At 46.3% G+C, this 27,350-nt stretch overlaps 2 protein-coding genes and 1 pseudogene across 3 annotated transcripts; 1 reads left to right on the plus strand and 2 right to left on the minus strand.

Annotated features, from left to right (window-relative positions):
- Window positions 1–2,996: 2,996 nt before the first annotated feature.
- Window positions 2,997–6,662, plus strand: LOC311132349 (protein S100-P-like). The gene is made up of 2 exons (XM_084165595.1): window positions 2,997–3,886; window positions 4,177–6,662. The coding sequence occupies exons 1-2, from the start codon at window positions 3,749–3,751 to the stop codon at window positions 4,315–4,317; spliced, it is 279 nt and encodes a 92-aa protein (XP_084021721.1). The 5' UTR covers window positions 2,997–3,748; the 3' UTR covers window positions 4,318–6,662.
- On the minus strand, window positions 6,276–10,245 carry LOC311132611 (uncharacterized protein; the record flags this gene model as incomplete). Its single annotated transcript, XM_084165860.1, has 5 exons — window positions 6,276–6,360; window positions 7,276–7,409; window positions 9,252–9,365; window positions 9,505–9,861; window positions 10,188–10,245. 5 exons carry the CDS (start codon window positions 10,243–10,245, stop codon window positions 6,298–6,300), a joined length of 726 nt encoding a protein of 241 aa, XP_084021986.1. The 3' UTR covers window positions 6,276–6,297.
- A 3,121-nt stretch (window positions 10,246–13,366) lies between these two features.
- LOC311132612 (epididymis-specific alpha-mannosidase-like) lies at window positions 13,367–22,538 on the minus strand (annotated as a pseudogene). Its single transcript has 16 exons — window positions 22,533–22,538; window positions 22,308–22,413; window positions 21,977–22,149; window positions 21,706–21,821; window positions 19,726–19,903; window positions 19,412–19,610; window positions 19,079–19,257; window positions 18,700–18,883; window positions 18,257–18,393; window positions 17,686–17,954; window positions 17,277–17,468; window positions 15,158–15,401; window positions 14,799–14,909; window positions 14,524–14,716; window positions 13,727–13,983; window positions 13,367–13,540 (listed from the first exon to the last, which is right to left on the minus strand). The product of its transcript is annotated as an epididymis-specific alpha-mannosidase-like (transcript).
- Window positions 22,539–27,350: the final 4,812 nt, after the last annotated feature.

A 27,350-nucleotide genomic window follows, 5' to 3' on the forward strand; every position in this document is an offset into this window, starting at 1 on the left:
AGGGGTAAGCTTTTTTGAGAAAAAGGCACAGGGATACATTTTCTCTGGCTTACTGTGCCGCTGGGAGAGGACCGCACCCATGCCCTCCTCCAATGCGTCCACCTCCAGGATGAAAGGACGAGAGGGATCTAGGTGTTTTAGGATGGGCGCTGTGGTGAACTTCTCCTTCAGCCTCTTGAAGGCAGCGTCAGCCTCAGGGTTCCAGGCCAGCTTCTGAGGCCCACCCTTAAGGAGAGAGGTGAGCGGGGCGACTATGGAGTTGAAGGACCTGATGAAATGCCGGTAGAAATTGGCGAATCCCAGGATGCTCTGTAGCCCTTGATGGTGGTGGGGACTGGCCATGACCTGACGGCATCCGTCTTCACTCCTTCCATGAACACCCCCTGAGGACTGATCCTGTATCCTAGGAAGGAGATGGCCTGTTGGTGGAATTTGCATTTCTCCCCTTTCACCAACAGGCTATGTTCCCGGAGGAATAGTAAGACAACTCGGACGTCCCTGACGTGCTCCTCGAACGTAGCTGAGTAGATCAGGATGTCATCGATGTACACCACCACCTGTCTACTCAGCATGTCCCAGAACACATAATTGACAAAGGACTGGAACACAGAAGGTGCGTTGGCGAGGCCGTAGGGCATGACGCAGTATTCATAGTGGCCTGAGGTAGTGCTGAATGCCGTCTTCCACTCATCTCCTTCCCGGATTCGGATGATGTTGTAGGCACTCCTCAGGTCCAACTTGGTAAAGTACCGTGCCCCTCGTAGCTGCTCGATGGCTGACGGAACCAGAGGGAGGGGGTGCCGGTACTTGGTGGTGACTGCGTTCTGCCCCCTGTAGTCAATGCATGGTCTCAGTCCTCTGTCTTTTTTGGCCATGAAGAAGAAGCTGGCGGAGGCAGGAGAGGTAGAGCGTCTGATGAACCCCTGTTTCAGGGTCTCCGCCGCATACTTCTCCATGGCCTCAGTCTCCGCCATGGAAAGGGGGTAAATGCGACTCTTCGGGGGGTGTTGTCCCTCCAGCAGGTCTATGGCACAGTCACAGGGCCTGTGAGGAGGGAGACACATAGCCTTTGATGAAGAGAAGACATCGGAGAGATCTGCGTACTCATGTGGAATGTTGGGCTGGAGGGCGGACTCCGAACTCTCCACTGACGTGGAACAACAAACCACCGGCAGGCAGGTCTTCCGGCATGAGGTGGACCAGGCTGTGATCCTCTTGGTGATCCAATTGATGGTGGGGTTGTGTAGTCTGAGCCAGGGCAATCCCAAGACGATCCGGTGAAGGGGTGACGTGACGATGTGGAATGACAGCTCCTCGTGGTGCTCTGGTAGTGTGGGAATGGTGATGGTGATGGGGAGAGTGACGTGCGTAATGGTGCCTGATCCAAGGGGTTTATTGTCCAATGAGGTGACGTGTAGCGGAGATGGCAGTGGCATGGTGGGCAACCCCCATTCAGAGACCAGCTCCCTATCTATAAGGTTCCCCACTGATCCGGAATCTATCATAGCAGTAGAAATGGAAGAGAAGGAATAACCAGTCACCGTTATGGGAACCAAAAACAATGGTTTTGTGATAGGAGATGACGTCACACTAACGGAGCGGCGACGGGAGTCATATCGCCTAGATAGGGAGCTGCCAGGAGATCTGTGTTCCGTGGTGGTGTAGGGGGTGCTGCCCACCTCCATGGGTGAGGACTCGGAATCTGGACGGCTTCCATAGCTTAGATGGGGTGAGCGTCGAGGCTCCGGGAGCTGTTGGGAACGCCGTCTCTCTCTCAACATTTCATCAAGACGGATGGACGTGGTGATGAGGGTATCAAGGTCCATCTCGTCGTCCCGACATGCGAGTTCCGACTTAATGTCCTCCCGTAGGACTCTCCTGAAGGCCGATGCGAAGATCACAATCATTCCAGCCGGAAGACGCCGCCACCGTGCGAAAGCTCAGAGTGTACTCGGACGCGGGCCCCTCTCTCTGTTGTGGATGGAGGAGATGCTCACCCCCGTCCTTTCGCTCCGTGGGATGATCAAACACCGCCCTGAACCAGGCGAGGAAGGTGGGGTAGGGTAGTGCCACTGCCTCCTCTCCTCCCCAGACTGCCGTGGCCCAATCCAACGCCTTCCCTTTAAGTAGCGAAATCACCAGCGCTATCCTGGCTTGGTCAGATGGATATGCCCCAGGCAGACGCGCCAGATAAAGGGAAACCTGTAGCAGGAAGCCGCTACATTTAGTAGTTTTATCGTCATAGTGCTCCGGTAGGGCGAGGGTTCCCGCAGAAGTGGGTGATAGCCAGGGGACAGGTGGATTGGGGGCACTCGCCGCTTCCTGAGGTGGACACAGAGTTCTGGGCAAATTATGCAGAGTTTGGAACACTTCCTGCATTGCAACTGGGCAAGCTGCTGCTGGTGCTGGTCCAGGCACTGGGAAACTCCTGCTGCATCCATTTTCATTTGGTGTGTGATTCTGTGACGAGTACTGAGTATATGAAGAGGCAGGACGCAGACGCAGGAATTAACAAGGTCAAGGTTTACTTAACAATGACAAAGAGAAATAACAAAGATAGAGTACATGACACGAAGCTAAACAATCACACACAACATCATACAGAACAGTCCGGGGCTAAATAGGGGTGGTGATGAGATGATGAGGTGCAGGTGCGCTGGAGGTATTTAGTGTGCGAGGTGGTGCGCTCAGACCGGTGGCTCAGTAGACCGGTGAATCAGAGCGCCGGAGGGGAGCAATGGGAGGAGACGTGACAGGTGGACATTCCTGCAGTCAGCATGCCAATTGCACGCTCCCTCAAAAGACATCTGTGGCGTTGTGTTTTGTGACAAAACTGCACATTTTAGAGTGGACTTTTATTGTCCCCAGCACAAGGTGCAACTGTGTAATGTTCATGCTGTTTAATCAGATTCTTGATATGCCACACCTGTAAGGTGGATGGATTATCTTGACAAAAGAGAAATGCTCACTAACAGGGATGCAAACAAATGTGTGCCCAAAATTTGAAAGAAATAAGCTTTTTGTGCATATGGAAAATTTCTGGGATCTTTTATTTCAGTTCATGAAACATGGGACCAACACTTGATATGTTGCGTTTTATATTTTTGTTCAGTGTATCATCTATAGTCTCTTATACCTTATAACTATAGCCCAGCATTTTTCCTGGTCAGGTCATGTGGTTTTGACCAAAGAACACGATGTGATCTTTTCTCACATCTAGTTACATCAGGTTCACACTCCTACAGAAACACTCAAATCATTTGTGTGACCATTTTAATATAGCCAACCAAAACTCATTAGGCCTGTGTCCAGAAAGTCACTCAAAGTAAGCTAACAGCAGCTCTGAAAGAAAACAGCCACAAGGGTCCAAACACATTCCTAAGAACACTACCCTAAGAACATTTTAACTCTTCTTAAATCAAATCCGATTTGAAACAGTGGCACGACAGAATTCGATGGTACCGGACATTGAGGTAATGTTTGCAATAGGCGTTTTGATGTTAAGATTATGTTGACTCAAACGTAAACTCCCCCAAATCAAACACTATCGGTCACTGCCACCTCCCAAGCACTGGGCCAACAGTGGCTTTAGTAAGCTATTTGATTCAAACATCAAACAACATTAAGACATGAGCAGAATATAAAGGAGACTTCAATTCCACCCTGTACTTTCACCTCTCCTCCTGTCCAGTCGCCGAACGTTGCCTTGGAGTTTTTTGTCCTAACGTTATCCTCACCAGTAGCAGTCATGTCCCAACTCGAGACAGCGATGGCCATCCTCCTGAAGACCTTTGACAAGTACTCTGGAGCCGAGGGCAACAAGGGCACGCTGAGTAAGGCTGAGCTCAAGACCATGATGGAAAAGGAGTTGCCTTCTCTCCTGAAGGTACTGTACACTGCACCAAATTTATTAGATTCAACAAATCTTTATTGTCCCATCCATTTGCACATTTACTGATTGATCATGAACACTTATGAGGGATTACTATGTAGAGAATGTCTTATCAAAACGCCCAGAAGTGAAGATGTGACACAGGGAGATCCTGTTCTAACCGGGAAGTCAATTCTATAGTTTATATATCACACTGTTTGTGTGAATAACAGTCCTTGAGATGAATCCTGTTGTTTTGTGGGACACTCAGAAGAACTCCTTCCTTCTCCTCTGTTTCTCTGCAGGCCTCTAAGAACCCCGGGGACTGTGACAAGCTGATGAAGGCTTTGGACCATAACGGAGACTCTGAGGTGGACTTCAGTGAGTTCGTGGTCCTGGTCGCTGCTCTCACCTGCGCCTGCCACGACCGTTGCCCCAAGAAATGAGCTCCTCATGCAGAACCGTGGTTGAGTTACTCCCGGCTGCAAGTAACACGTGCCTCCCCACCGGACCAGAGAATCCCACCAATCTCCTTATTTCTGTTTATAATCAGTTAATAATAATTTTCTTACTAAATACATCTTTATCCATTTGGATAGTTGTCTTGTCTGTCATTTGTGGCTGAAAATGTAAGTCATCCTTGTGCCAGTTAGCTGGGAGCATTTAAAACAGCGATTGTCGAGTAGGCTTATTTTTACGCACTTTTGCTAAATACATTTATTTTGTCTTTTCAGTCTTTTTTTCTTTATTTTGTGCACCACTTAGAGAACAAGTCATCATATTCAAGAATTTAGAGGTGTTTGTATTACTTAAAAAAATAAAAAATAAATCAGAGTCACCTCAGGCACTTTAGACACGGCAAGCAGGGCAAACTTCAAATAAAGGCATGAGTTTATGACACACTTCGGCATGCAGGCTATTCATGGCCACCTGTGGCCACAGGTGACTGGTGAATTGCGGTCAAAGATAGTTTTTTGGCTTCCCTGGGAGCCTGCAATTACACTTATTATCAAATTATCACAGTCCTGTAACTTCTTCTTTAAGGGGCTCCTCTGTCCTCCACTCGTTACCTGTAATATTGACCAAATACTTATTTTCAACCATATTTTGCAAATAAATTCATTAAAAAGATTTTCTGGATTTTCTTTTCTCATTTTGTCTGTCATAGTTGACGTGTACCTATGATGAAAATTACAGGCCTCTCTCATCCTATTAAGTGGGAGAACTTGCACAATTGGTGGCTGACTAAATACTTTTTTTCCCCCACTGTATATCTGGTCTCCTATAGCACTGTTTCCTGGAAATGCTGCTCTCTTTTCTGGTAATCATTTATGATCCCCGCATAGTGACGCTTTCTTCAAAAGACAACCTGTGTGTCTGTGTGCATCGCAAAATCAAAACATTTTCAGTCTTCTACATCTAACATCAATCCCCTGAATTAAACATGTTGGTTCAATATTTAAAACACAACTTCTTATATTAGATGAATCTGTGATGATAACAAGTAAACATGTACACAGGAAAGCAAAGATCTTGCCAGACGGCATAAGCAATGAGAACGTTTTGCTGTACCTAACATCTCTGGCTTGGTAGGAGTGCAGCCATGGTTACAAACTGTTGTTTGTTCTTATAAGATGTGAATAGGTGTGTCTGCTTACTTTGTAACTGCAGGACCTAGTGACTCATTGGGGCAAGTTGTAGGATAATATATTAATATATACATATAATATATTAAGCGTTTACGACTACTGTGAGCATGATATAATTTGTTAGCCGTGACTGCAACTGATAAGAGTGTCGGCTATACAGCTCTAAATAGCTGAAATGTACATTTGATTGTCCCCTTTCCTGATCTGTTCTTCAAATAATTTCACAATTTGTATGTGTGTGTGTTATTTTGTAGGGCAACCACATTTACTGTTATTGTAAATACTGTTCAGTTTCTTGTTTCTGTTCATCCTGTAGTCTACATCAGATGAGGGGCCATGGTTACTTCCTGAGGTAACAGCATATATCGCCACCAACGTCTGCTCTGTTTCCATTTCCTGTCATTGACGAAAGAGAGTGCCCCCAGATAGCATAATTTCCAATGGTGACAGAACACCAGTCAAATTGAGAATCTGATTGCTGCATCTCTGGACTGTATGATTTCTGCCTGATGCTCAATTATTGGGTATTTTTTCAATTCTACTGTATTTTCATTTGCAGTCATTATTATTGTCAAAACACACTCTTTTACTTGCTTTCTCTTGTCGGGCACGTGCACACATTCACAGGCACAGTCTGTTTCTTGTGAACACTGGCTTTTGCATAGGTCTATACCACATACTGTAAAATACGTACAGAAATGACTGACACATGAAACGTAATAGAAAAATACACTCATAGAAAATACATTCACAGACTGGGCTGAGCTGAGCAGGTCCTTAACCTTTGTCTTGGGTCGGTATAGACATGTAATCGAGTGATTCATACACCTGGACTTGACACTGAGAGATTGAGGGTGGGAGAGAGAAAGAGAGAGGGAGAGAGGGTGAGAAAGAAAGAGAGCGAGAGAAAGAGAGAGAGAGAGCGAGAGAGAGAGAAAGAGGGAGGGGAGATAGAGAGGGAGAGAGCGAGAGCGGGAGAGAGGGAGAGCGAGAGAGCGAGAGAGAGAGCGAGAGCGAGAGAGAGCAAGAGCGAGCACGAGAGAGAGAAAGAGGGAGGGGAGAGAGAGAGGGAGAGAGAGAGAGCGAGAGAGAGAGAGAAAGAGGGAGGGGAGAGAGAGAGTGCGCGAGAGAGAGAGAGCGAGAGAGAGCGAGAGAGAGCGAGAGCGAGCACGAGAGAGAGAGAGAGAGAGAGAGAGAGAGAGAGAGAGAGAGAGAGAGAGAGCGAGAGAGAGCGAGAGAGAGCGAGAGAGAGCGAGAGAGCGAGAGCGAGAGAGCGAGAGAGCGAGAGAGCGAGAGCGAGAGAGAGCAAGAGCGAGCACGAGAGAGAGAAAGAGGGAGGGGAGAGAGAGAGAGGAGGAGAGAGAGAGCGAGAGAGAGAAAGAGGGAGGGGAGAGAGAGAGTGCGCGAGAGAGAGAGAGCGAGAGAGAGCGAGAGAGAGCGAGAGAGAGCGAGAGCGAGCACGAGAGAGAGAGAGAGAGAGAGAGAGAGAGAGAGAGAGAGAGAGAGAGAGAGAGAGAGAGAGAGAGAGACGAGAGAGAGAGAGACAGAGGGAGGGGGAGAGAGAGAGAGAGGGATTAAAAGTCAGCAACGCATATGGAATAACACAGAAACATTTTAATATCGAAAGTGAGATTACCATGCCTATAGCCTAGAAGAACTTACTACACTAAATCAAGACAGGAATATTTGCCTGTGAGTAGGGTGTGGAACGGTGTATCGTGGCGGTAGGCGGTGTGTACTGAGTATGAGACTCACCCATTGAGTGGATCCTCTGGAGGAGAAGGTGGCGCTCTGGTCGGCGGCCTCTCCCAGCTCCTCCATCTTCAACTCCTCGTCCTCATGGTGGGGGGCCTCGTGGATCACCCTGACAGCTCTCTCTGGGGCACCGCCTGTATACACCATAGACATACAGTGATGTGAAAAAGTATTTGCCACCTTTATAATTTTCTCTACTTTTACATATTTTTGATAATGAATGTTAGCAGATCTTCAACCAATACCTAATATTAGATAAAGGGAACCTGAGTGAACAAATAAAACAATTACATACTTATTTCATTTATTTCATAAACAAGGTTATGCAACACCCGATGTGAAAAAGTATAAAGTCCAATCTCGTCCAAAAAGTTGACTCAAGTTTGCCAAAAAGCAAGGATGTTCTATGGACAGATGAGTCAAAAGTATAACTTTTTGGACGACATGGGTCCCATTATACCTGGCGAAAACCAAACACTGCATTCCACAGTAAGAACCTTATACCAACAGTCAAGCATGGTGGTGGTAGTGTGATGGTTTGGTGATAATAATAATAATAATATGCCATTTAGCAGACGCTTTTATCCAAAGCGACTTACAGTCGTGCGTGCATACATTTTTGTGTATGGGTGGTCCCGGGGATCGAACCCACTACCTTGGCGTTACAAGCGCCGTGCTCTACCAGCTGAGCTACAGAGGACCACATGCTTTGCTGCCTTAGGACCTGGATGACTTGCCTTAATAGAAGGAACCATGAATTCTGTGATGCTTTGCTGCCTTAGGACCTGGACGACTTGCCTTAATAGAAGGAACCATGAATTCTGATCTGTATCAGAGAATTCTACAGGAGAATGTCAGGCCGTCCATCTGTGAGCTAAAGCTGAAGCACAGCTGGGTCATGCAGCAAGACAATGATCCAAAACACACATTCAAGTCTAAATGAAAATGGCTAAAAAGCAAAACATTTGAGGTTTTGGAATGGCCTAGTCAATGTCCATACCTAATCCCAATTGAGATGTTGTTGCAGGACTTGAAACAAGCAGTTCATTCTTGAAAACCCACAAATGTCGCTAAGTTAAAGCAGTTCTGCATGGAAGAGTGGGCCAAAATTCCTCCACAACAACTACAGGAAGCATTTGGTTGCAGTCATTGCAGCTAAAGGTGGCACAACCAGTTATTGAGTGTAAGGGGGCAATTACTTTTTCCCACAGGGGAATTGGGTGTTGCATAACTTTGTTAAATCAATAAATAAATTAAGCATACATTTGTAAACTCAGGTTCCCTTTATCTAATATTAGGTTTTGGTTGAAGATCTGATAACATTCAGTATAATAAATAAATTTTGCATAAATAAGGAAAATCAGAAAGGGGGCAAATACTTTTTCACGGCTCTCTACATACATATTGGGTTTACAGATATCAAGAGTGCACACAGAAAAACAACCAAATAACAGGATGCGTCAACTCACTGTCTTGTATGGTAACAGGGTGATACAGCATTGAATATACTGTAACTCTGATCTGTCGCGAAATGGGCATGAAATACAAAACTAGGGACTGTTGCAAGTTTACGTTGAAACGGCTTCCAAGACAAGACGTTGCTCTGTGGATGCTCTATGGAAATGGAAATGTTCATTGTCGGATTGGAGGTTCTATTCTATGAACGTACACATATGTAAATGTTGTTTGACAGGCTACCAACTCTTTCATAAGCACACGACTGTATTATCCTACACATGTAAAGCAGTGCTTGACTTGGACTGAAATATGTGCCGGTACTCATTTTGGGTGCTGAAACTGATTATATTTAGGTGCAGGAGCTCCACAATACTTTTGAGCTAATATTCTACCAGAGGAACAGGAGCTCAAGCAGTAGAACATGGGAGGTGTCGGTACTCAGCTCCGGTGAGCTCCTGCCCAAGTCAAGCACTGACGTAAAGATGTAAAATAAGCATAACATCACAACGCTCTCTGACCTTGGTGTCTTTTCCGTGCCCTGTACAGGCAGATGAGGGCGGTGAGGAACAGCGGCAGGACAGCCAGAGGAAGCATGATAGACAGCAGCATGGACTGCTTTTCTGCTGGGAGCTCTGCTGTGCAGAAAGAGTGGTGTTATTAGCAAACTATTGCAATAAGATTGGATCTATAGCCAGTTTAATTCGTAGGAAGCACGTTTTTAATGTAGGACTTTCACCAAATGAATGTTAATTGTCTCTAATCAGTACTCACCATTGTTTGACTTATTTTGGGATGTAACTGTTATCTGTGTCCCATTCCCCACGAAATCAGAAAGAGATGGTATCTCTACATGAACTTTACAGATGTAAGTACCAGAGTCATTTCTAGTGAGGTTTGAGATGGTCCAATCTGAGCAGTAACAGACTACAGTCTGCTGAGATGCCCTGTCCTGACACTGACTGTTGTTGACCAGTACACTGTTAAATTTTATCTTGGTGTGCTCTTTTTGCCAAGTAACTGTCGCTCTTGACACATTTTTATTCCAGCAGCACTGGATCTGAACAGTACCCCCCTCTGTTACTGTCACATCATGAGGAGACTGGGTCACCACTAATGTGCCGCTTGTACCTGTGGAGAGACAGAGAAAACAATTCACATTAGGGTGGTACCATTACCAAATCTAAATCATTATTACCATATAAAACGTGGTATATAACGTGGTTTTATTAATTCTACAGGCCTTGTTGTTGTTGTTAATGATACCAAAATAAATGTATTGACTACAGTGAAATGAATGAAAACAAGTAAAGCTAAAATAAAAGGTTATGTCCAGACCAGTAGAATAAGTAAAACATGCTTGTGATGTCTTTGCCTGGTGAGCCAATATGGTGTTGGTTTAATCTAAGATAATGATGGTCCAAATAAATGTGTAACTCAATATTTTTGTAACTTACCCCAAGAAGAGATGGAACAGAGCGAGGAGAGCAGCAGGCAGACCAGCAGATGCTTCATCTTTCTGGAATGATATCACTATGAGCCCAGTCAGCCTTTAGGTGCTGTTTCCTCCACCCTACACACACACACACACACACACACACACACACACACACACACACACACACACACACACACACACACACGGGGGCGTGAGAATCATAACTGACACACACTTGTTCTGGGCTTCCTTTGACAATTGACGCACTGAATGGTTAACAACAGAGTTGCTAATCTCCATCTTTCTCTTTCTTCTTTATGTGCATCATTTTGTTCTTTCTTCATGCTAAACCTTTGACCCCAGTAACGTCTTCTTCTTTTGGTCCTGCTGTCTGCTCTATACCCAGTTGATTTCAAGTATCTGCAGTTCTGAACAAGCTTTATTTGTTGATTAAAGATCTAGTCAAAAGTTTCATCGTTGGCAAAATTATGTGGAAAGCAGAGAACTAGATGTGCAGATTGTGAAATGTCCGTTGCTGTGTCACTCTGTCAAAGGCGTCAGTGAAATGCAGTGGGCGAAGTCAAACGCAGGACACAGAGCTGATCAGAAAACGTACTTTACTAGAAAGTAATCTGAGAATACACAATCTCCACACAGGGAGGAAATAACCCGCACACTAACGACAGCCGATAACAAATACAATCACACACAACACACAGTGGAAGACAGAGGGTTAAATAGGGAAGACAATACCACATAATGGGAAACAGGTGTACACAATCAAGACAGAACAAGTCGAACACAGAAACATAGATCGGTAGCAGCTTCTTCTCTAAGGTCAAGAACAAGAAGTGGCCGTGTGGTCTAAGGTGGACTGTAAGCGCTGCGCTCACTTGCAAACAGGAAGAACATTTCTCACCAACACCCTTCAGATAAACACCCTTACCGCTAGTCAAACAGTGAGAGACCCTCATCTCTACTGGGTGTTGGTGAGAAAGTGAAAGTACTTAATGTCAGAGACGGTATAGAAAGCAAGACATCCCTCCCCCTCATTTTTTCTGATTGGGGCGAGGCCACTCTGGTCCACTATGGGGAGCGAGACTTCTCACTGGCAAAGAAATGTGGGTCGGGGCGGGCGAGCAGGGACGGGACAATAAGTAGAGCCTGCTGTTCCCTCTCTCGCGTGAGCATGCCAGATATTGGTTGCGTTCCCCTGCTCATTCGTTGCATGCATCAACCAATGGTTGCGTGACACATCATCAACTGAGATTGCTATAACACATGATGTGGTTAGCCGATACATAAAACACCTATCCAGGTGTTGTAAGATCTGACATGCATCGGCAACGCCTGGGCAGAGGAACGCAACCTCATATGGCGGAACCGTGAGCTCACATGGGAAAGCATGCTTACGCGCGAGAGAGGAGAACATCCACATACATACACAGGAACATTGAATATTTTTTACAATGGTAAACGGCTTGAGTGAACAATCTTCATTTATCCACCATCTTTGACTAGGCCAAGGAATGAGTTTGGCACCATTGACCTAGAGTGTGGTCCCAGCACCATGTCCTTACTGAAATCTCAGTATCTCCATGATAACCAAGCAAAGTATCTCCCAGCGTCCTTTTGCAATGTGATAAGACGTATCTCAGGTATAGTGGCAAAGTTCTATCCCTTTGTTTGATCGCTCAATACTATTTGCATGCTTGCCTAAAACTGCCCCTTCAACATGGACGCTTGCTCATCTCATTGTCTTTCTCCATTGAACAGGTGCAACATCCTATGCGTCATCACCGTAGCTTTGTGTTTCACATTACAGCATTAGACCATTTTATAACCTGTGTGATGGACATTTCTCTGCATGTGTATGTGATCATATGTTTAGCACAATGCTGCTTTTTTTTTATTAACCTGTCTTGGTTGGGTTCATGCGAGTGGCGAGTTGACTGCACAAGATTAAACCACACTATCACTCATAAGCAATTTGGCAGTACGCCCAGAACATTGCTTGGGGAACTAGGAGTGCCACAATAGCTCAGTTTCAAGGGAAGAATCCTGGTGTGGTATCAGTCAGTCACATGCAGGAACCAACCATGCTTATAGGACCTGTTTGTGTCCCAGTATAAAGGGACTGAAAGGGAACCTCCACTTTAGAGTTTCATCAGGCTTGTATTGAGTTTGTGAACCTCTCAGTGCATTAATAAAGATTGCTTCATTTACTTTGACTTTGAGTCCTCAGTGGTGAATTTTCACAACATCTGTGTCAACGGTTCTGAACAGAAACTCTGGATGAGTTTTGGATTGAACTTTCAGATCGATCACTGGATGCTCTTGATGTGAATGTTGCATTTTAGAGCCACTGGAAAGGAAAATTCAAGTGCAGCTATAGACTGATGTCACCCTACGGAAACTTCTTCTTCTCTAAGGTGAACAAGAAGTGGCCGTGTGGTCTAGGGTGGACTGTAAGCGCTGCGCTCACTTGCTAACAGGAAGAACATTTCTCACCAACACCCTTCAGATAAACAGTCTTACCGCTAGTCAAACAGTGAGAGACCCTAATCTCTACTGGGTTAGGTTATCAGATGCCTTGAGAGGTCAATAATGACCTTCTCCTGTCCAAGGCCTTAAAACTGAAGCACTTCAACTGAGGCAAAGAATTAAACAGACACAAAATGAGTGACTCCCTATTTTAGATTATACTCAATTTTATACAGAAAAGGTAGTCCGGCACTTCAAGATAATCCACATCCTGGTCATACAATGTCACATGTGTTACATTAGAGAATGTACATCACAGAATGTTTAATCCCATGTTCTACATGTCAAAAGGCCTCTCTTTAGATTAGTTATTCATCTTCACAGAAGACTGAAGGGGAACTGGAACTTTCTACTTGAGCTTGAAGTAAATGAAGAAGGTCCTGATTTCTTTGGGTGATATGGTCACATTGAAATCACCTCTCACACCAATACCTGACCTCTTGACCCCTGAAACAGACAAACAAATAAAAACACTCGGACGTAGACAAAAAAAGAATTGTAAACGCAAAAGATGGTTCAGATTTCATAGGTGGTTAAAATCTCAAAACACTATAGCCTAATCAATTGAGAACTAAATTGACAGCTCCTGAATCTCAAAAGGTACACTGATAGTTACTTCTCTTATATCTTTTAACTTTGATGAAAGGTATTTATTCAGATGCGATATTTCCCTCCACCAAAGTTGAACTGAAGCTTCCCAAGCCTCTCACCTCTCCCTGGGTCTTCTGAAGTCTTCCACTTCCACCTCTGGAGGTCGGAGATATCCCAGGTTCCTGTGAGAGAGCGCTCCTCCACCGCTCCCACTTCTCCCATGCCCCGCAGCACTTCCTGTTTACACAGGAAATTGATTTTCAAAACAAACAGTGTAAATGGAGTAGTGACCACCAAATGTCAATCTATTTTTTCACTTAGTTTTGCATTTAGTACACACAAATAACTCTTATTTGACCTCAATATGATCGCAGTGTATATAGAGGTGTCATATTCATCTCATCCAGCTGTGTTTTCTGTTACCTTCATGTTAATTGTAGCCGGCTAAGAGAGAACCGGGTCTTCCCCCTTCTCATACAGATGCATGATCCTCAGTAGGACCCGATCGTAGTCCGGCTGTGTGGATCCAGGGGTACCTGTCTCTATGTTGTGGAGGTGCAGGGTGTGGTTGGAGCTGTAGACCCAGCCCGGGACACTGAATGTCAGCAGGTGGAGGTTGTCAGGCAGGACCACGGGGTGAAGCGGAGATCTGGTCCGAGGCTCCTTCCTCCAGGCCTTCTCTAGAGGGAGAGGTGGAATGGCAGTGCAGTGTAGGTATGAGACCATACATTGTGACAATGCATAGTATAGGTGAGCAAAAACGTGGTCGACTCCATTTGGGAACGTCTCAATTGTGTATTTGTTTTTAGAATGGATTAAACTTTATGGATTTCTAGGGAAAGTTTTAGTGGAAAGTAGCTGTGCGTGCTTTAAGCAGGTTGGTATTTACGGTCATGAATCTTGCCCTGGGAGGCAGCTCTGCAGAGTGGTCACAAACTGGCACAGCCATAAAGTCATAAAATCTGATTTTAAACCTAACCCTAGCCTTAACCTTAACCATACTGCTAACCCTAATAACGAATCCTAATCTTAAATTAAGATCAAAAAGCACATTTTGTTTTCATGAATGTTTACGATATAGGCAATTTTGACTTTGCAGCTGGACCATCTAGCGGAAAATCGCTCAGTTCTGCCTCCAGGACAAGATTCATGACATTAAAGGTCAACCTGCGAGCCTAGCCAGAGTAGTTAAATAGGAGAGCTATAAGGAGTGGACTCACGTGGCCTGTCGATGGGCATGACCACAGGTCTATGCTGCAGCTCTATCGCCTCCCTCTGGTAGAGAGAGGAGTTAGCAGTCAGGGAGCTCAGTGTCATCCACAGGACAGGCCTCACCACCGAGCTGTCGTTCAGGGTCAGGTTATAACCCAGGTTCCACTCCTGGTTGTTCCACAGACGTCGGTGGAGCATCACCTGGGACAAATACAGGGGGTTGTTTGTGTGTGTGTGTGTGTGTTTGTGTGTGTGTGTGTGTCATACCTAAACACACACTCACCTCCAGCTCTCCCTCCCTGTGGCTGGATGCACCATGAGCTCTCTCACTGAGGAGGAACAGTCTGCTAGAGTCATCTTCAATGTAGGCCGTTCGAACCATGGGGTAATAGTTCTGCAGTACACAGACACAGGAAGAAACACAAGCAATTGTCACAAAGTCCTGAACTGTAACCCAGGCCTGATTCACCAAAGGGAAAGCTGAGGAGACCAACCACCCAAACTCCCTGAGTAGGAAAACATCTTGAGGTGAACCAGGCTCATAAAGTGTAGGCCATCTTCCTCTGGCTGGCAAGGTACTGTGGAAGTTCAGAGTACATTTAACCATCGACACCAAACAGTCCTTAAATACAACCCACTCACTCTGGCAACATTATTATGGACGAACGTCCTGGAAGGCCTCTTCATCATCTGGTACCCATTGTCGTCAGTGAACAGAGTCCTGTTGTTCTTCAGGCTGGTCCTGGTCCTGAGGACAGCCTCGGTGTTGACCACCAGGGGGCCCAGCGAGTAGCTCTGCTCCAGCCTGTAACACAGCCTGCCCCTGGGGAAACCCTGTGGTACTCTGGTGGTGACCGAGTAGGTGTAGTCCTCATCCGCTTCCTCCCTGCGGACAGAACTCACTGTTAATGTGAGCCACCGAACATTAGACATGCACCTTACTAAGATGTAGCCTTGTTTGAGTGAGTGAGTGAGTGAGTGAGTGAGTGAGTGAGTGAGTGAGTGAGTGAGTGAGTGAGTGAGTGAGTGAGTGAGTGAGTGCACGCGAGAAAGAGAGAGAGGATAGAGGGAGGATAAAATAGATACAGTGAGGGAAAAAAGTATTTGATCCCCTGCTGATTTTGTACGTTTGCCCACTGACAAAGAAATGATCAGTCTATAAATTTAATGGTAGGTTTATTTGAACAGTGAGAGACAGAATAACAACAAAAAAATCCAGAAAAACGCATGTCAAAAATGTTATAAATGTATTTGCATTTTAATGAGGGAAATAAGTATTTGACCCCTCTGCAAAACATGACTTAGTACTTGGTGGCAAAACCCTTGTTGGCAATCACAGAGGTCAGACGTTTCTTGTAGTTGGCCACCAGGTTTGCACATATCTCAGGAGGGATTTTGTTCGACTCCTCTTTGCAGATCTTCTCCAAGTCATTAAGGTTTCGAGGCTGACGTTTGGCAACTCGAACCTTCAGCTCCCTCCATAGATTTTCTATGGGATTAAAGGTCTGGAGACTGGCTAGGCCACTCCAGGACCTTAATGTGCTTCTTCTTGAGCCACTCCTTTGTTGCCTTGGCCGTGTGTTTTGGGTCATTGTCATGCTGGAATACCCATCCACGACCCATTTTCAATGCCCTGGGTGAGGGAAGGAGGTTCTCACCCAAGATTTGACGGTACATGGCCCCGTCCATCGTCCCTTTGATGCGGTGAAGTAGTCCTGTCCCCTTAGCAGAAAAACACCCCCAAAGCATAATGTTTCCACCTCCATGTTTGACGGTGGGGATGGTGTTCTTGGGGTCATAGGCAGCATTCCTCCTCCTCCAAACACGGCGAGTTGAGTTGATGCCAAAGAGCTCCATTTTGGTCTCATCTGACCACAACACTTTCACCCAGTTCTCCTCTGAATCATTCAGATGTTCATTGGCAAACTTCAGACGGGCATGTATATATGCTTTTTTGAGCAGGGGGACCTTGCGGGCGCTGCAGGATTTCAGTCCTTCACGGCGTAGTGTGTTACCAATTGTTTTCTTGGTGACTATGGTCCCAGCTGCCTTGAGATCATTGACAAGATCCTCCCGTGTAGTTCTGGGCTGATTCCTCACCATTCTCATGATCATTGCAACTCCACGAGGTGAGATCTTGCATGGAGCCCCAGGCCAAGGGAGATTGACATTTCTTTTGTGTTTCTTCCATTTGCGAATAATCGCACCAACTGTTGTCACCTTCTCACCAAACTGCTTGGCGATGGTCTTGTAGCCCATTCCAGCCTTGTGTAGGTCTACAATCTTGTCCTTGACATCCTTGGAGAGCTCTTTGGTCTTGGCCATGGTGGATAGTTTGGAATCTGATTGATTGATTGCTTCTGTGGACAGGTGTCTTTTATACAGGTAACAAACTGAGATTAGGAGCACTCCCTTTAAGAGTGTGCTCCTAATCTCAGCTTGTTACCTGTATAAAAAGACACCTGGGAGCCAGAAATCTTTCTGATTGAGAGGGGGTCAAATACTTATTTCTCTTATTAAAATGCAAATAAATTTATAACATTTTTGACATGCGTTTTTCTGGATTTTGTTGTTGTTATTCTGTCTCTCACTGTTCAAATAAACCTACCATTAAAATTATAGACTGATCATTTCTTTGTCAGTGGGCAAACATACAAAATCAGCAGGGGATCAAATACTTTTTTCCCCTCACTGTAGCAGCTAGGGAAGGAGGGTACATGGAAACCAAAGACTGACAGAAAGGAGTTGTTGACATTCCCACCTGTAGAAGTACTGTCTGATCTCAGTGATGATCTTCCCAGGGACAATCTCCATCTTGACGGCCTTGTATGCCCTCACTGCAGAGCCGTTAGCACTGAAGATGTAGTTATCAGAGATGGGCCCTGCGCTGACATTCCCATTGACCTGGTACTCCCAGAAATCCTGACTCATTCTCACCGTTCTCTTCTCATGCCTGTCAGGGTCACAGAAAGTTCACAGGGGGCATTGTTGACGTAACGCCTGGGCTGCGTTCAATAGGAAAACGTTGTGGAACGTTCAGTAAAATAAAACATGCTTCTCTGACATGTAGAAGAAATCACGTCAGCTCTATTAACTACATTTCTATCTGCAGCGTTCCACAACGTTCGCCTGTTTAATGTGACCCCGATGTGAATGTTGAATATAACTACCTGTCGGTGATGCTATGCAGTAGGTTAGTATCCTGGTCCAACATGATCTTATAACATTCATTCAGAACCGGTAAGAGTCTCCTTCCTGTCTTCAACCACTGTGAAACATTTCGTCTATTGAACGACACGACCCAGGCATGGTGGGTCACGAGGCCCTCTTCACCCGGCTTCTCTGAGAACTTGATGAGGTACTTCCTGTGTTGGAGACCCCCAAGGTCCACCACGATGAACAGGTCATAGGTCTTGTTGGAGTCAGCTGAACTCTGGGTCTGTTGGGAGCAGAGAGATGCGGGCCGTGTTCATTGGACACCAAACAGAAGACAACAGATAAACAGGGAGGGAATACCTGGACTTGTCCAATAAGAAACATTCATTTTCATCTTCCGTTGCGAACTGTTTTTCGCTGCATGCCCAATGAACACAATCATGATTAGCTGAAAACTGGGTTTGTTTAGAAGGTATGATGTCAATGGAACTGCAGATATACACATGGCTTTTATGTAATATAAGGGCGACTCATTGTCCTCCTACATGTTTAGCTGGATAAATCAACCATGTATTTCCACACTACCTGCGCAGGCACGGCCTGTCCTTGGTCGTCAAACACCGTTGCCATGGGGAAGGTTACCGTGACGTTGATGATGGTGGTGGTGTTCCATGCCAGGGGGTTGTATACAATGATGTGCTGTTCCTGGTCCTGATGGGAGCCTGCAATTACACTTATTATCAAATTATCATTGATTTATATTTAAAAAAATACCCATGTTGTAGTTGATGAAGATAGTTATAAGATTATGCCTTGGACCAAGCGGAGCCTTGGGCCTTGTCAGAATACATCCTTTTGTACCCCCTTCCTTGATGTGTAATCACTGATCTGTAGTGTGCGATTGGATAAGTGAAAACACGCTTCCCATCCTACTACTTTAACACATCCACTCCTCTGAGATCATGTCAAAGGAAGGAAGGATGCATTTTTCAATTATTAATGATTCTTTTTCAAATACATGACTTTACCCTTGCTCTGAGAGTCTTGTCTATAGAAGGCTTCAGAGTTGCTAGCGGTGCCCAGGGCCTGGGGTAGGAGGAAGAGGGCAGCCAGGAGTTCCTCTACTCCCATCATAGCCTGGGTCAGGTGCTCTATGTACATGTCAGCCACCTTGGGAGACTCTGTCCCTGTGATCCCGTCATGGTGCTGCACCTGCAGATAAAACAGAGGGATAACAAGATGAAAACAGTCCTTATCTATTTCAAATAATTCATTTTGTGGGTCTTTTATTTCTAAATGTGTGTGTCAGAAATGGGATATGAGAATGTTTAATCACTGGGTTACAATGATAGGTACTATTAATACACAATGAATCACAATCAATCAGTGAGTATTTTGATCAGGCACCTCAGAGACAGCCCAGCGGAGGGCCTTCAGTTTCTTCAGGGCCTCTTCTTTAGGGACCGGTCCATCTGGGTAGCTGACCCGGTACCGGGTGAATAGAGTCTCTGCAGCATGCAGCTGCGAACTAGCTCTCCTGGCTATCCCCTTGGAATTATGTGAGAAAAGCATTTTTCGGCCCTTGGCTTCATAGCAGTTTTTACTCCTACATGTTTTGAGTGTGCCAACTCTTGGTCATTGGAACCATTGATATATACATTTTATTATACAAGTTTTATTCATATTCCATTTATATGTTTGAAAAATATAATAGATAAGAACATTTATCGAAAAACCCACCAGTGGAGTAAGGAAGGAAGTCCTCACTTCCCCTCATATCCCAGGTGAGATTTGATTGGTGGACAGCCTGGAAGTACTCGCTGAGGGTGGCGTACTGGACTGTCACTCCAAACTCCTTGCTGTTCTGGTTGATTTATTCCACTATGGGATCCATGTTGGCAAACTGCACAGAGGAGTTGTAGAACTGCTTGTCACAACCCTATGGAGTGAAATAACAGGAGAAACATATATTGATAAATGGTGAAGTTACTAGAAAGAACACTAATTAACGACTTTCCTGATCTCTGTATATCTATGGCTCTATGTTGACTCACCCAGGGCCAGAGGACATGGTTTGTCCTGAACCACGCTGCCCTCTGCTGGATGTTCTGCACCATGGTCTTGGCATAGGAGTACAGCGTCTCTTTGGTGACAGGCAGGCTCATGTTGGGGTAGATGCCATTTTTAGGGGGGTCAGGGAACAGGGCCACACCATTCCAATAGAAACCAGAGCTGAGAGAGAACAACTGATTAATTTCACTGAGACAAACATGTGCTTGTAATCTATTAAGAGCCTATGGTGATAGGCAAAATGGATCAAATTGAGATTTTTGTTGATCTATAGCCGTGGTCAAAAGTTTTGAGAATGACACAAGTATTGGTCTTCACAAAGTTTGCTGCTTCAGTGTTTTTAGATATTTTTGTCAGATGTTACTATGGTATAATGAAGTATAATTACAAGCATTCCATAAGTGTCAAAGGCTTTTATTGACAATTACATTAAGTTTATGCAAAGAGTCAATATTTGCAGTGTTGACCCTTCTTTTTCAAGACCTCTGCAATCCGCCCTGGCATGCTGTCAATTAACTTCTGGGCCACATCCTGACTGATGGCAGCCCATTCTTGCATAATCAATGCTTGGAGTTTGTCAGAATTTGTGGGTTTTTGTTTGTCCACCCACCTCTTGAGGATTGACCACAAGTTCTCAATGGGATTAAGGTCTGGGGAGTTTCCTGGCCATGGACCCAAAATGTCGATGTTTTGTTCCCCGAGCCACTTAGTTATCACTTTTGCCTTATGGCAAGGTGCTTCATCATGCTGGAAAAGGCATTGTTCGTCACCAAACTGTTCTTGGATGGTTGGGAGAAGTTGATCTCTGAGGATGTGTTGGTACCATTCTTTATTCATGGCTGTGTTCTTAGGCAAAATTGTGAGTGAGCCCACTCCCTTGGCTGAGAAGCAACCCCACACATGAATGGTCTCAGGATGCTTTACTGTTGGCATGACACAGGACTGATGGTAGCTCGCACCTTGTCTTCTCCGGACAAGGTGTTTTCCGGATGGCCCAAACAATCTGAAAGGGGATTCATCAGAGAAAATGACTTTACCCCAGTCCTCAGCAGTCCAATCCCTGTACCTTTTGCAGAATATCAGTCTGTCCCTGATGTTTTTCCTGGAGAGAAGTGGCTTCCTCGCTGCCCTTCTTGACACCAGGCCATCCTCCAAAAGTGTTTGCCTCACTGTGTGTGCAGATGCACTCACACCTGCCTGCTGCCATTCCTGAGCAAGCTCTGCACTGGTGGTGCCCCGATCCCACAGCTGAATCAACTTTAGGAGACGGTCCTGGCGCTTGCTGGACTTTCTTGGGCGCCCTGAAGCCTTCTTCACAACAATTGAACCTCTCTCCTTGACGTTCTTGATGATACGATAAATGGTTGGTTTAGGTGCAATCTTACTAGCAGCAATATCCTTGCCTGTGAAGCCCTTTTTGTGAAAAGCAATGATGATGGCACGTGTTTCCTTGCAGGTAACCATGGTTAACAAAGGAAGAACAATGATTTCAAGCACCACACTCCTTTTAAAGCTTCCAGTCTGTTATTCTAACTCAATCAGCATGACAGAGTGATCTCCAGCCTTGTCCTCGTCAACACTCTCACCTGTGTTAACGAGAGAATCACTGACATGATGTCAGCTGGTCCTTTTGTGGCAGGGCTGAAATGCAGTGGAAATGTTTTTTGGGGATTAAGTTCATTTTCATGGCAGAGGGACTTTGCAATTAATTGCAATTCATCTGATCACTTCATAACATTCTGGAGTATATGCAAATTGCCATCATAAAAACTGAGGCAGCAGACTTTGTGAAAATTTATATTTGTGTCATTCTCAAAACGTTTGACCACGACTGTACTCTACAAACCAATTTGGAGTCTTAATTCAATATCAGCCTGTAGGGGTAATTGTAAGAGAGTAGGATATGCTAGGAGAGTTATGACATGGAAAATGGTGAGAGGGGAAAGGATATATATGTAGGAGACCTGTTAGAGAAAGGCAGGTAAGATGGAGTACAGTAGCTGAACTGGTCCATGGTGTGAGTGAAGATCTCTTGCTGCTCTTTCAAGGAGGGGGAGCCTCTCCAAACAAACTGGAGTTTCTGCTCCAGACATAAAGACCATGACAATAAGTTATTGTAAATATAGTGTAAACATTACTGAAGCACAGTTGGTAGAGCATGGTGCTTGCAACACCAGGATAGTGAGTTCGATTCCCGGGACCAGGCTGTAGCTGAAACTATGGTGACTACCATACCTTGCTCTTCTGCATGTCGTCTTTGAGGTCATAGTCGATATGCGAGATGAGGTGGGCATGGAACCCAGCCAGGGCAAAGAGGACAGGGGTGGTGGCGGAGGCTCCAAACGGGTCCACGTGCCACGAGAACCGGGGACGCACCCCAAACGTCTCGTACAGGAACCCATGGCCCTCTGTAATGACAGTGTGTGTGTGAGTGTGTGTGTGTGTGTGTGTGTGTGTGTGTGTGTGAGTGAGAGAGAGAGAGAGAAAGAGAGAGAGAGAGAGTCCATGAGTGTTTAAAGTAAACAACAAAACAAATGTTCTACATCAAGTATGAAACCACTTTTACCCGTCAGCTGCAGTACCTCATCATCTAGATCGGTCACAGCTTCATCATGCATCACCTGTCCCCCGATGATGAACTCAAGTCGACTCTCCTTCAGTAGCTGTCGCACCTGGGGGGGAGGGAGATAGGCGAATCAACACAAAGTCAAACAAAGATAAGAGGGGGGGTTGTATAAGACAGTTGTAATGAAAATCATCATCCTGTTGTATGGTGTCCTGTCAGTTCTACAGCCATCTGAATAGAGATCGTGACCCCGGCCCGCCATAACCAACAACAGCCACACATTGTGTCTCCGCAACAGTTTTATCACCAAGCAATCAACCCAACACACAAATTGCTTTCCTGAACACAACGGAGACTTAAACTTGACCAGTTGTTTTGTCCCCATTCAAGAGTGCCAGTAATTGGCAACATTTATCCCCCTTATTACTATGGGAACTGGGGTTGAAAGACAGAGAAGCGGAGGTATTGAGAAGCATCAGGATTTATTTGTTATGTGGGCAGCTTGTCTCTCCCTTTTCTGTTTCCCTTCCTCCTTGTTTTGTCCCCTCTTTTTCTGTTGTATGTGTGTTTGTCCCCTTTATGTGGGTGTGTCTGGAGTGGAGCAGGGGGCGTGCTCAGGATCTGCCTCTCCTGTGCAGCTGCGGGTTGTTTCCAGTGATTCCTGCCTACGCAGCTGCATCCTATTCTCTCATCAACCTGCACTACTTATTCCTGGGCATGGCTCTCCACCGGCGCCAGATCGTTGTTCTTACCAGAGCGGTAACTTGGCTCACCAGTAAAGTTATTTTGTCTTTGTCTTCAGCCTGGCTCTCCACTCTCCTTAACCTGTCGTTTGTTTTGTCTTCAGTTCAGACATACCTCCCAACCTGCCTGCCTTCCTGCCTGTCGGTCTGCCTGCCTGCCTGCCTGCCTGCCTGCCTGCCTGCCTCAGCCTCTCCTTCCTCCGGAGCCGACTAGCCCACTCTGTTCCTTTACTTCAGTTGTTTTTGGACTAAGACAATTTGAACTTTTATTAAAATATTTTTGTTTCTTCCACTCCCTTTGTCGTGTTGGTTTCTCTGAGTGCTGGGTTGAACCATAGCCTTAACAGAACGATCTGGCCATGGACCCAACAGAGAAACAGCACGGGGCAAACAAAGACAGCTTCCAACAAGCTATCCAGGCTCAAGGAACGTTGCTAGGACAGCATGACCAGTTGATTCGGACTCTTGTGGAAGATAATCATCAACTACTGAACCAGGTGACTCAGTTAACTACACACGTCTCTAAATTGTCTGTTATCAGTTCTCCATCTCTCTCTGACCCCCAGTTTGATGCACCCCAAGTTGTTTCCTCGGACACTAGGCAGGCTTCGTTCCGTCGGGAACCCCCTGTCACGTCGCCTGAACCGTTCAATGGAGAATTGGACAAGTGCCGGGGATTTTTGCTTCAGTGTGACTTGATTTTTCGGCAGAGACCACTGTCGTTTTCTACTGATTCATCTAAGGTACATTATGTTCTGGGGCTGTTAAGAGGGAAAGCTCTGGTTTGGGCTGAGGCTGTGTGTTCAGATCAAACTTTGACTGGATTGACTTTTGCTGATTTCTCTGCTAAATTGAAGACTGTTTTTGACCATCCTGACCATGTGGGTAATTCCTCCAAGATACTTTTTAATTTGAGGCAGGGTTCTAACAGTGTGGCGGAGTACTCTATTGAGTTCTGGACGTTGGCAGCGGACTCCAAGTGGAACAATGTGGCACTTCAAGGAGCATTTCTAAACGGTTTGAATGAAGCCATTAAGGATTAACTGGCTGCTCGTGATGAGCCACATGATTTACATTCTCTCGTTTCCCTGTCCATCAAGCTAGACAATCGGTTGCGGGAGAGGCGTCGGGAGAGAGGCGATCGGCCACATCTAGGAGGACGAGTTCCCCAGCCTCCAACCACTCGAGTCTCGCCTCTCCGGAGTCGGCAGCTTCTTGTTCCTGATTCCATCCCGAGCACAGAGGAGGAACCTATGCAAGTGGGTCGAGCTCGACTACCTCCAGCTGAGCGGCAACGGCGCCTCCAGGCGGGTGAGTGCCTGTACTGTGGAGACGCCACACACATTCTGGCTACATGCCCTAAGCGGCCAAAAGACAAGGCTCGCTCGTAACGGTGGGTCTACTTGCGAGCCCAGAGTTAGATCCTGAACCCATCATTCCCCGATTACAAGTACCTGTAACCTTACGTTTCCAGAGTCATTCCCTGCCACTCTCAGCTCTCATAGACTCAGGTGCAGAAGATAACTTTATTAGCCACCAGTTCGTTACACAAGCTCGTATCCCCATGGAGCCACTACCTACCCCCATCCGGGTCACAGCCCTTGATGGGCGCCTCCTCGCGGAGATAACTCATCAAACCACCCCCGTTTCCCTAGTGATTTCTGGCAATCATTGTGAAAGCATTCAGCTAAGAGTTATGTCTGGCTCAGCTACCTCCCTAATCCTTGGCTTCCCCTGGTTGGCTCTTCACAACCCACAAATTGATTGGACACGTCACACCATTCTCAGTTGGAGCACTAACTGCCATTCCGAGTGCCTGAGGTCAGCGGTTCCCCCCACTAAGTGTAACCCAACTCCTCCCTCAGCTCCTCTTGATCTGTCATCTGTCCCCAAAGAATACCATGACTTAGCGGAGGTTTTCAGTAAGGACAAGGCTCTGTCTCTACCACCACATAGGCCTTATGATTGCCCTATTGAACTGCTTCCTGGTGCTCCCTTGCCCTCTAGTCGGTTATACAATCTGTCCCGACCGGAAAGAGAGGCAATGGAGCAGTACATTGGTGATTCTCTGGTCTCGGGCATAATCCGTCCCTCGTCGTCTCCTTTGGGTGCAGGTTTCTTTTTCGTGGAAAAGAAGGACAAGTCGTTACGCCCCTGTATCGATTTCAGGGGTTTAAACAACATAACTGTTAAAAACAAGTATCCCCTTCCACTCATCAACTCAGCTTTTGAACCTCTGCATGGCGCCACAGTGTTTTCCAAGCTCGACCTCAGGAATGCTTATCACCTTGTCCGAATCCGAAAGGGAGATGAGTGGAAAACCGCTTTCAACACTCCACTGGGACATTTTGAGTATTTGGTCATGCCCTTTGGGCTTTCAAATGCCCCTGCGGTTTTCCAAGCCATGGTGAACGATGTTCTTAGGGATTTTTTGAACCGTTTTGTCTTTGTATACCTGGATGATATTCTTGTTTTTTCCAAGTCACCCGAGGAGCATGAGTCACACGTCCGTCAAGTCCTTCAACGGCTCTTGGAGAACAAGCTGTACGTCAAAGCAGAGAAGTGTGAGTTCCACAAACAGTCTACATCGTTCCTTGGATTCATAATTGAGAGCGGGCAGGTGAAGGCGGACCCCGAGAAGATCCGGGCAGTGACGGAATGGCCCACACCCACCACCCGTAAGCAACTTCAACGATTTTTGGGCTTTGCTAACTTCTACCGTAGATTCATTAAGGGTTTTAGTAGAGTGGTGGCACCCCTTACAAGACTCACATCTCCTAAAGTCCCTTTTCGGTGGTCCCCTGAGGCGGAGCAGGCGGTAGGGGTTTTGAAGGAACTGTTTTCCACCTCCCCCGTGTTGATACACCCCAATACCTCTCTGCAGTTTGTTGTGGAGGTGGACGCGTCGGACTCAGGTGTGGGAGCAGTCCTCTCCCAGCGCTCCCCCACTGACCAAAGGCTTCACCCCTGTGCTTTCTTCTCCAAGAAATTGTCACCCACAGAACGGAATTACGACGTTGGAAACCGGGAACTGCTGGCGGTCAAGCTTGCACTGGAAGAATGGCGGCACTGGCTGGATGGAGCTGAATTGCCGTTTGTGGTCTGGACTGACCACAAAAACTTGGCTTACATCCAAGCCACTAAGAGACTCAACTCACGCCAAGCCAGATGGGCCCTGTTTTTTAGTAGGTTTAACTTTATTCTTACATACAGACCGGGGTCAAGAAATGTTAAACCAGATGCTTTGTCCCGCCAGTTTGCTGACCCTTCGGAGACCAGCGAGCCTGAGGCAGTCCTGCCTTCCTCATGCGTCGTGGCGGCTGTTCAGTGGGAGATCGAGTCTCTTGTGAAGACTGCACTTGCCACGGACCCGGGACCGGGTGATGGACCTCCCAACCTACTCTTTGTTCCCGAGACGGTCCGGTCTCAGGTGTTGCAGTGGATTCACACCTCCCGTTTTGCTGGTCACCCTGGGATGAGACGCACGTTGACGCTGCTTAGGAGACATTTTTGGTGGCCTTCAATGGAAACTGACGTTCGGGCTTTTGTGGCAGCCTGTTCAACCTGTGCTCGGGGCAAAGCCTCCCATCAGTCCCCTTCGGGGCTGCTGCTACCCCTCCCAGTTCCCAGCCGTCCCTGGTCCCACATTGCCATGGATTTTGTCACCGGCCTACCCAAGTCTGAAGGTAATGATACTATACTTACCATTGTGGACAGATTCTCTAAATCTGTCCACTATATAGCATTACCAAAATTACCGTCTGCCAGTGAGACAGCGGACCTCCTAGTCCAACATGTATTCCGTCCCCATGGAATACCTGTGGACATCGTATCTGATAGAGGCCCACAGTTTACTTCCCGTGTTTGGAAGGGTTTCTGTTCTGCTTTGGGTGCTTCCGTTAGTCTGTCCTCAGGGTTTCATCCCCAGACCAACGGTCAAACAGAAAGAGCCAATCAAAACCTCGAAGCAACCCTTCGTTGTGTGGCTGCTCAACATCCATCATCCTGGGCTAAACATCTGCCCTGGATAGAGTACGCCCACAACTCCCTCACCGCCTCTGCCACCGGTCTTTCACCCTTCGAGGTTACCATGGGTTATCAACCCCCTCTGTTTCCTGCTCAGGAGAAGGAATTGGCTGTTCCTTCGGTTCAGGAGAACCTCCGCCGCTGCCAGAGAGTGTGGAGCGACGCTCGGGAAGCATTGCTTCGGACCACCGACAGGAACAAGACAACAGCGGATAGGAGCAGGACTCCCGCACCTGTGTTTCATCCTGGTCAAGAGGTTTGGCTGTCATCTAAG

Source organism: Coregonus lavaretus (genome assembly GCF_964263955.1).
Source record: "Coregonus lavaretus genome assembly, chromosome: 7".
In the NCBI taxonomy this organism is placed as follows: Eukaryota; Metazoa; Chordata; class Actinopteri; order Salmoniformes; family Salmonidae; genus Coregonus; species Coregonus lavaretus.

What these genes read in the sequence shown, in the direction of transcription:
- LOC311132349 (XM_084165595.1), top strand. Translation starts at nt 3,749, where the DNA reads ATGTCCCAACTCGAGACAGCGATGGCCATCCTCCTGAAGACCTTTGAC. An exon ending in AGTTGCCTTCTCTCCTGAAG is followed by an intron (nt 3,887 to 4,176) that starts GTACTGTACACT and finishes GTTTCTCTGCAG; the next exon opens with GCCTCTAAGAACCCCGGGGA.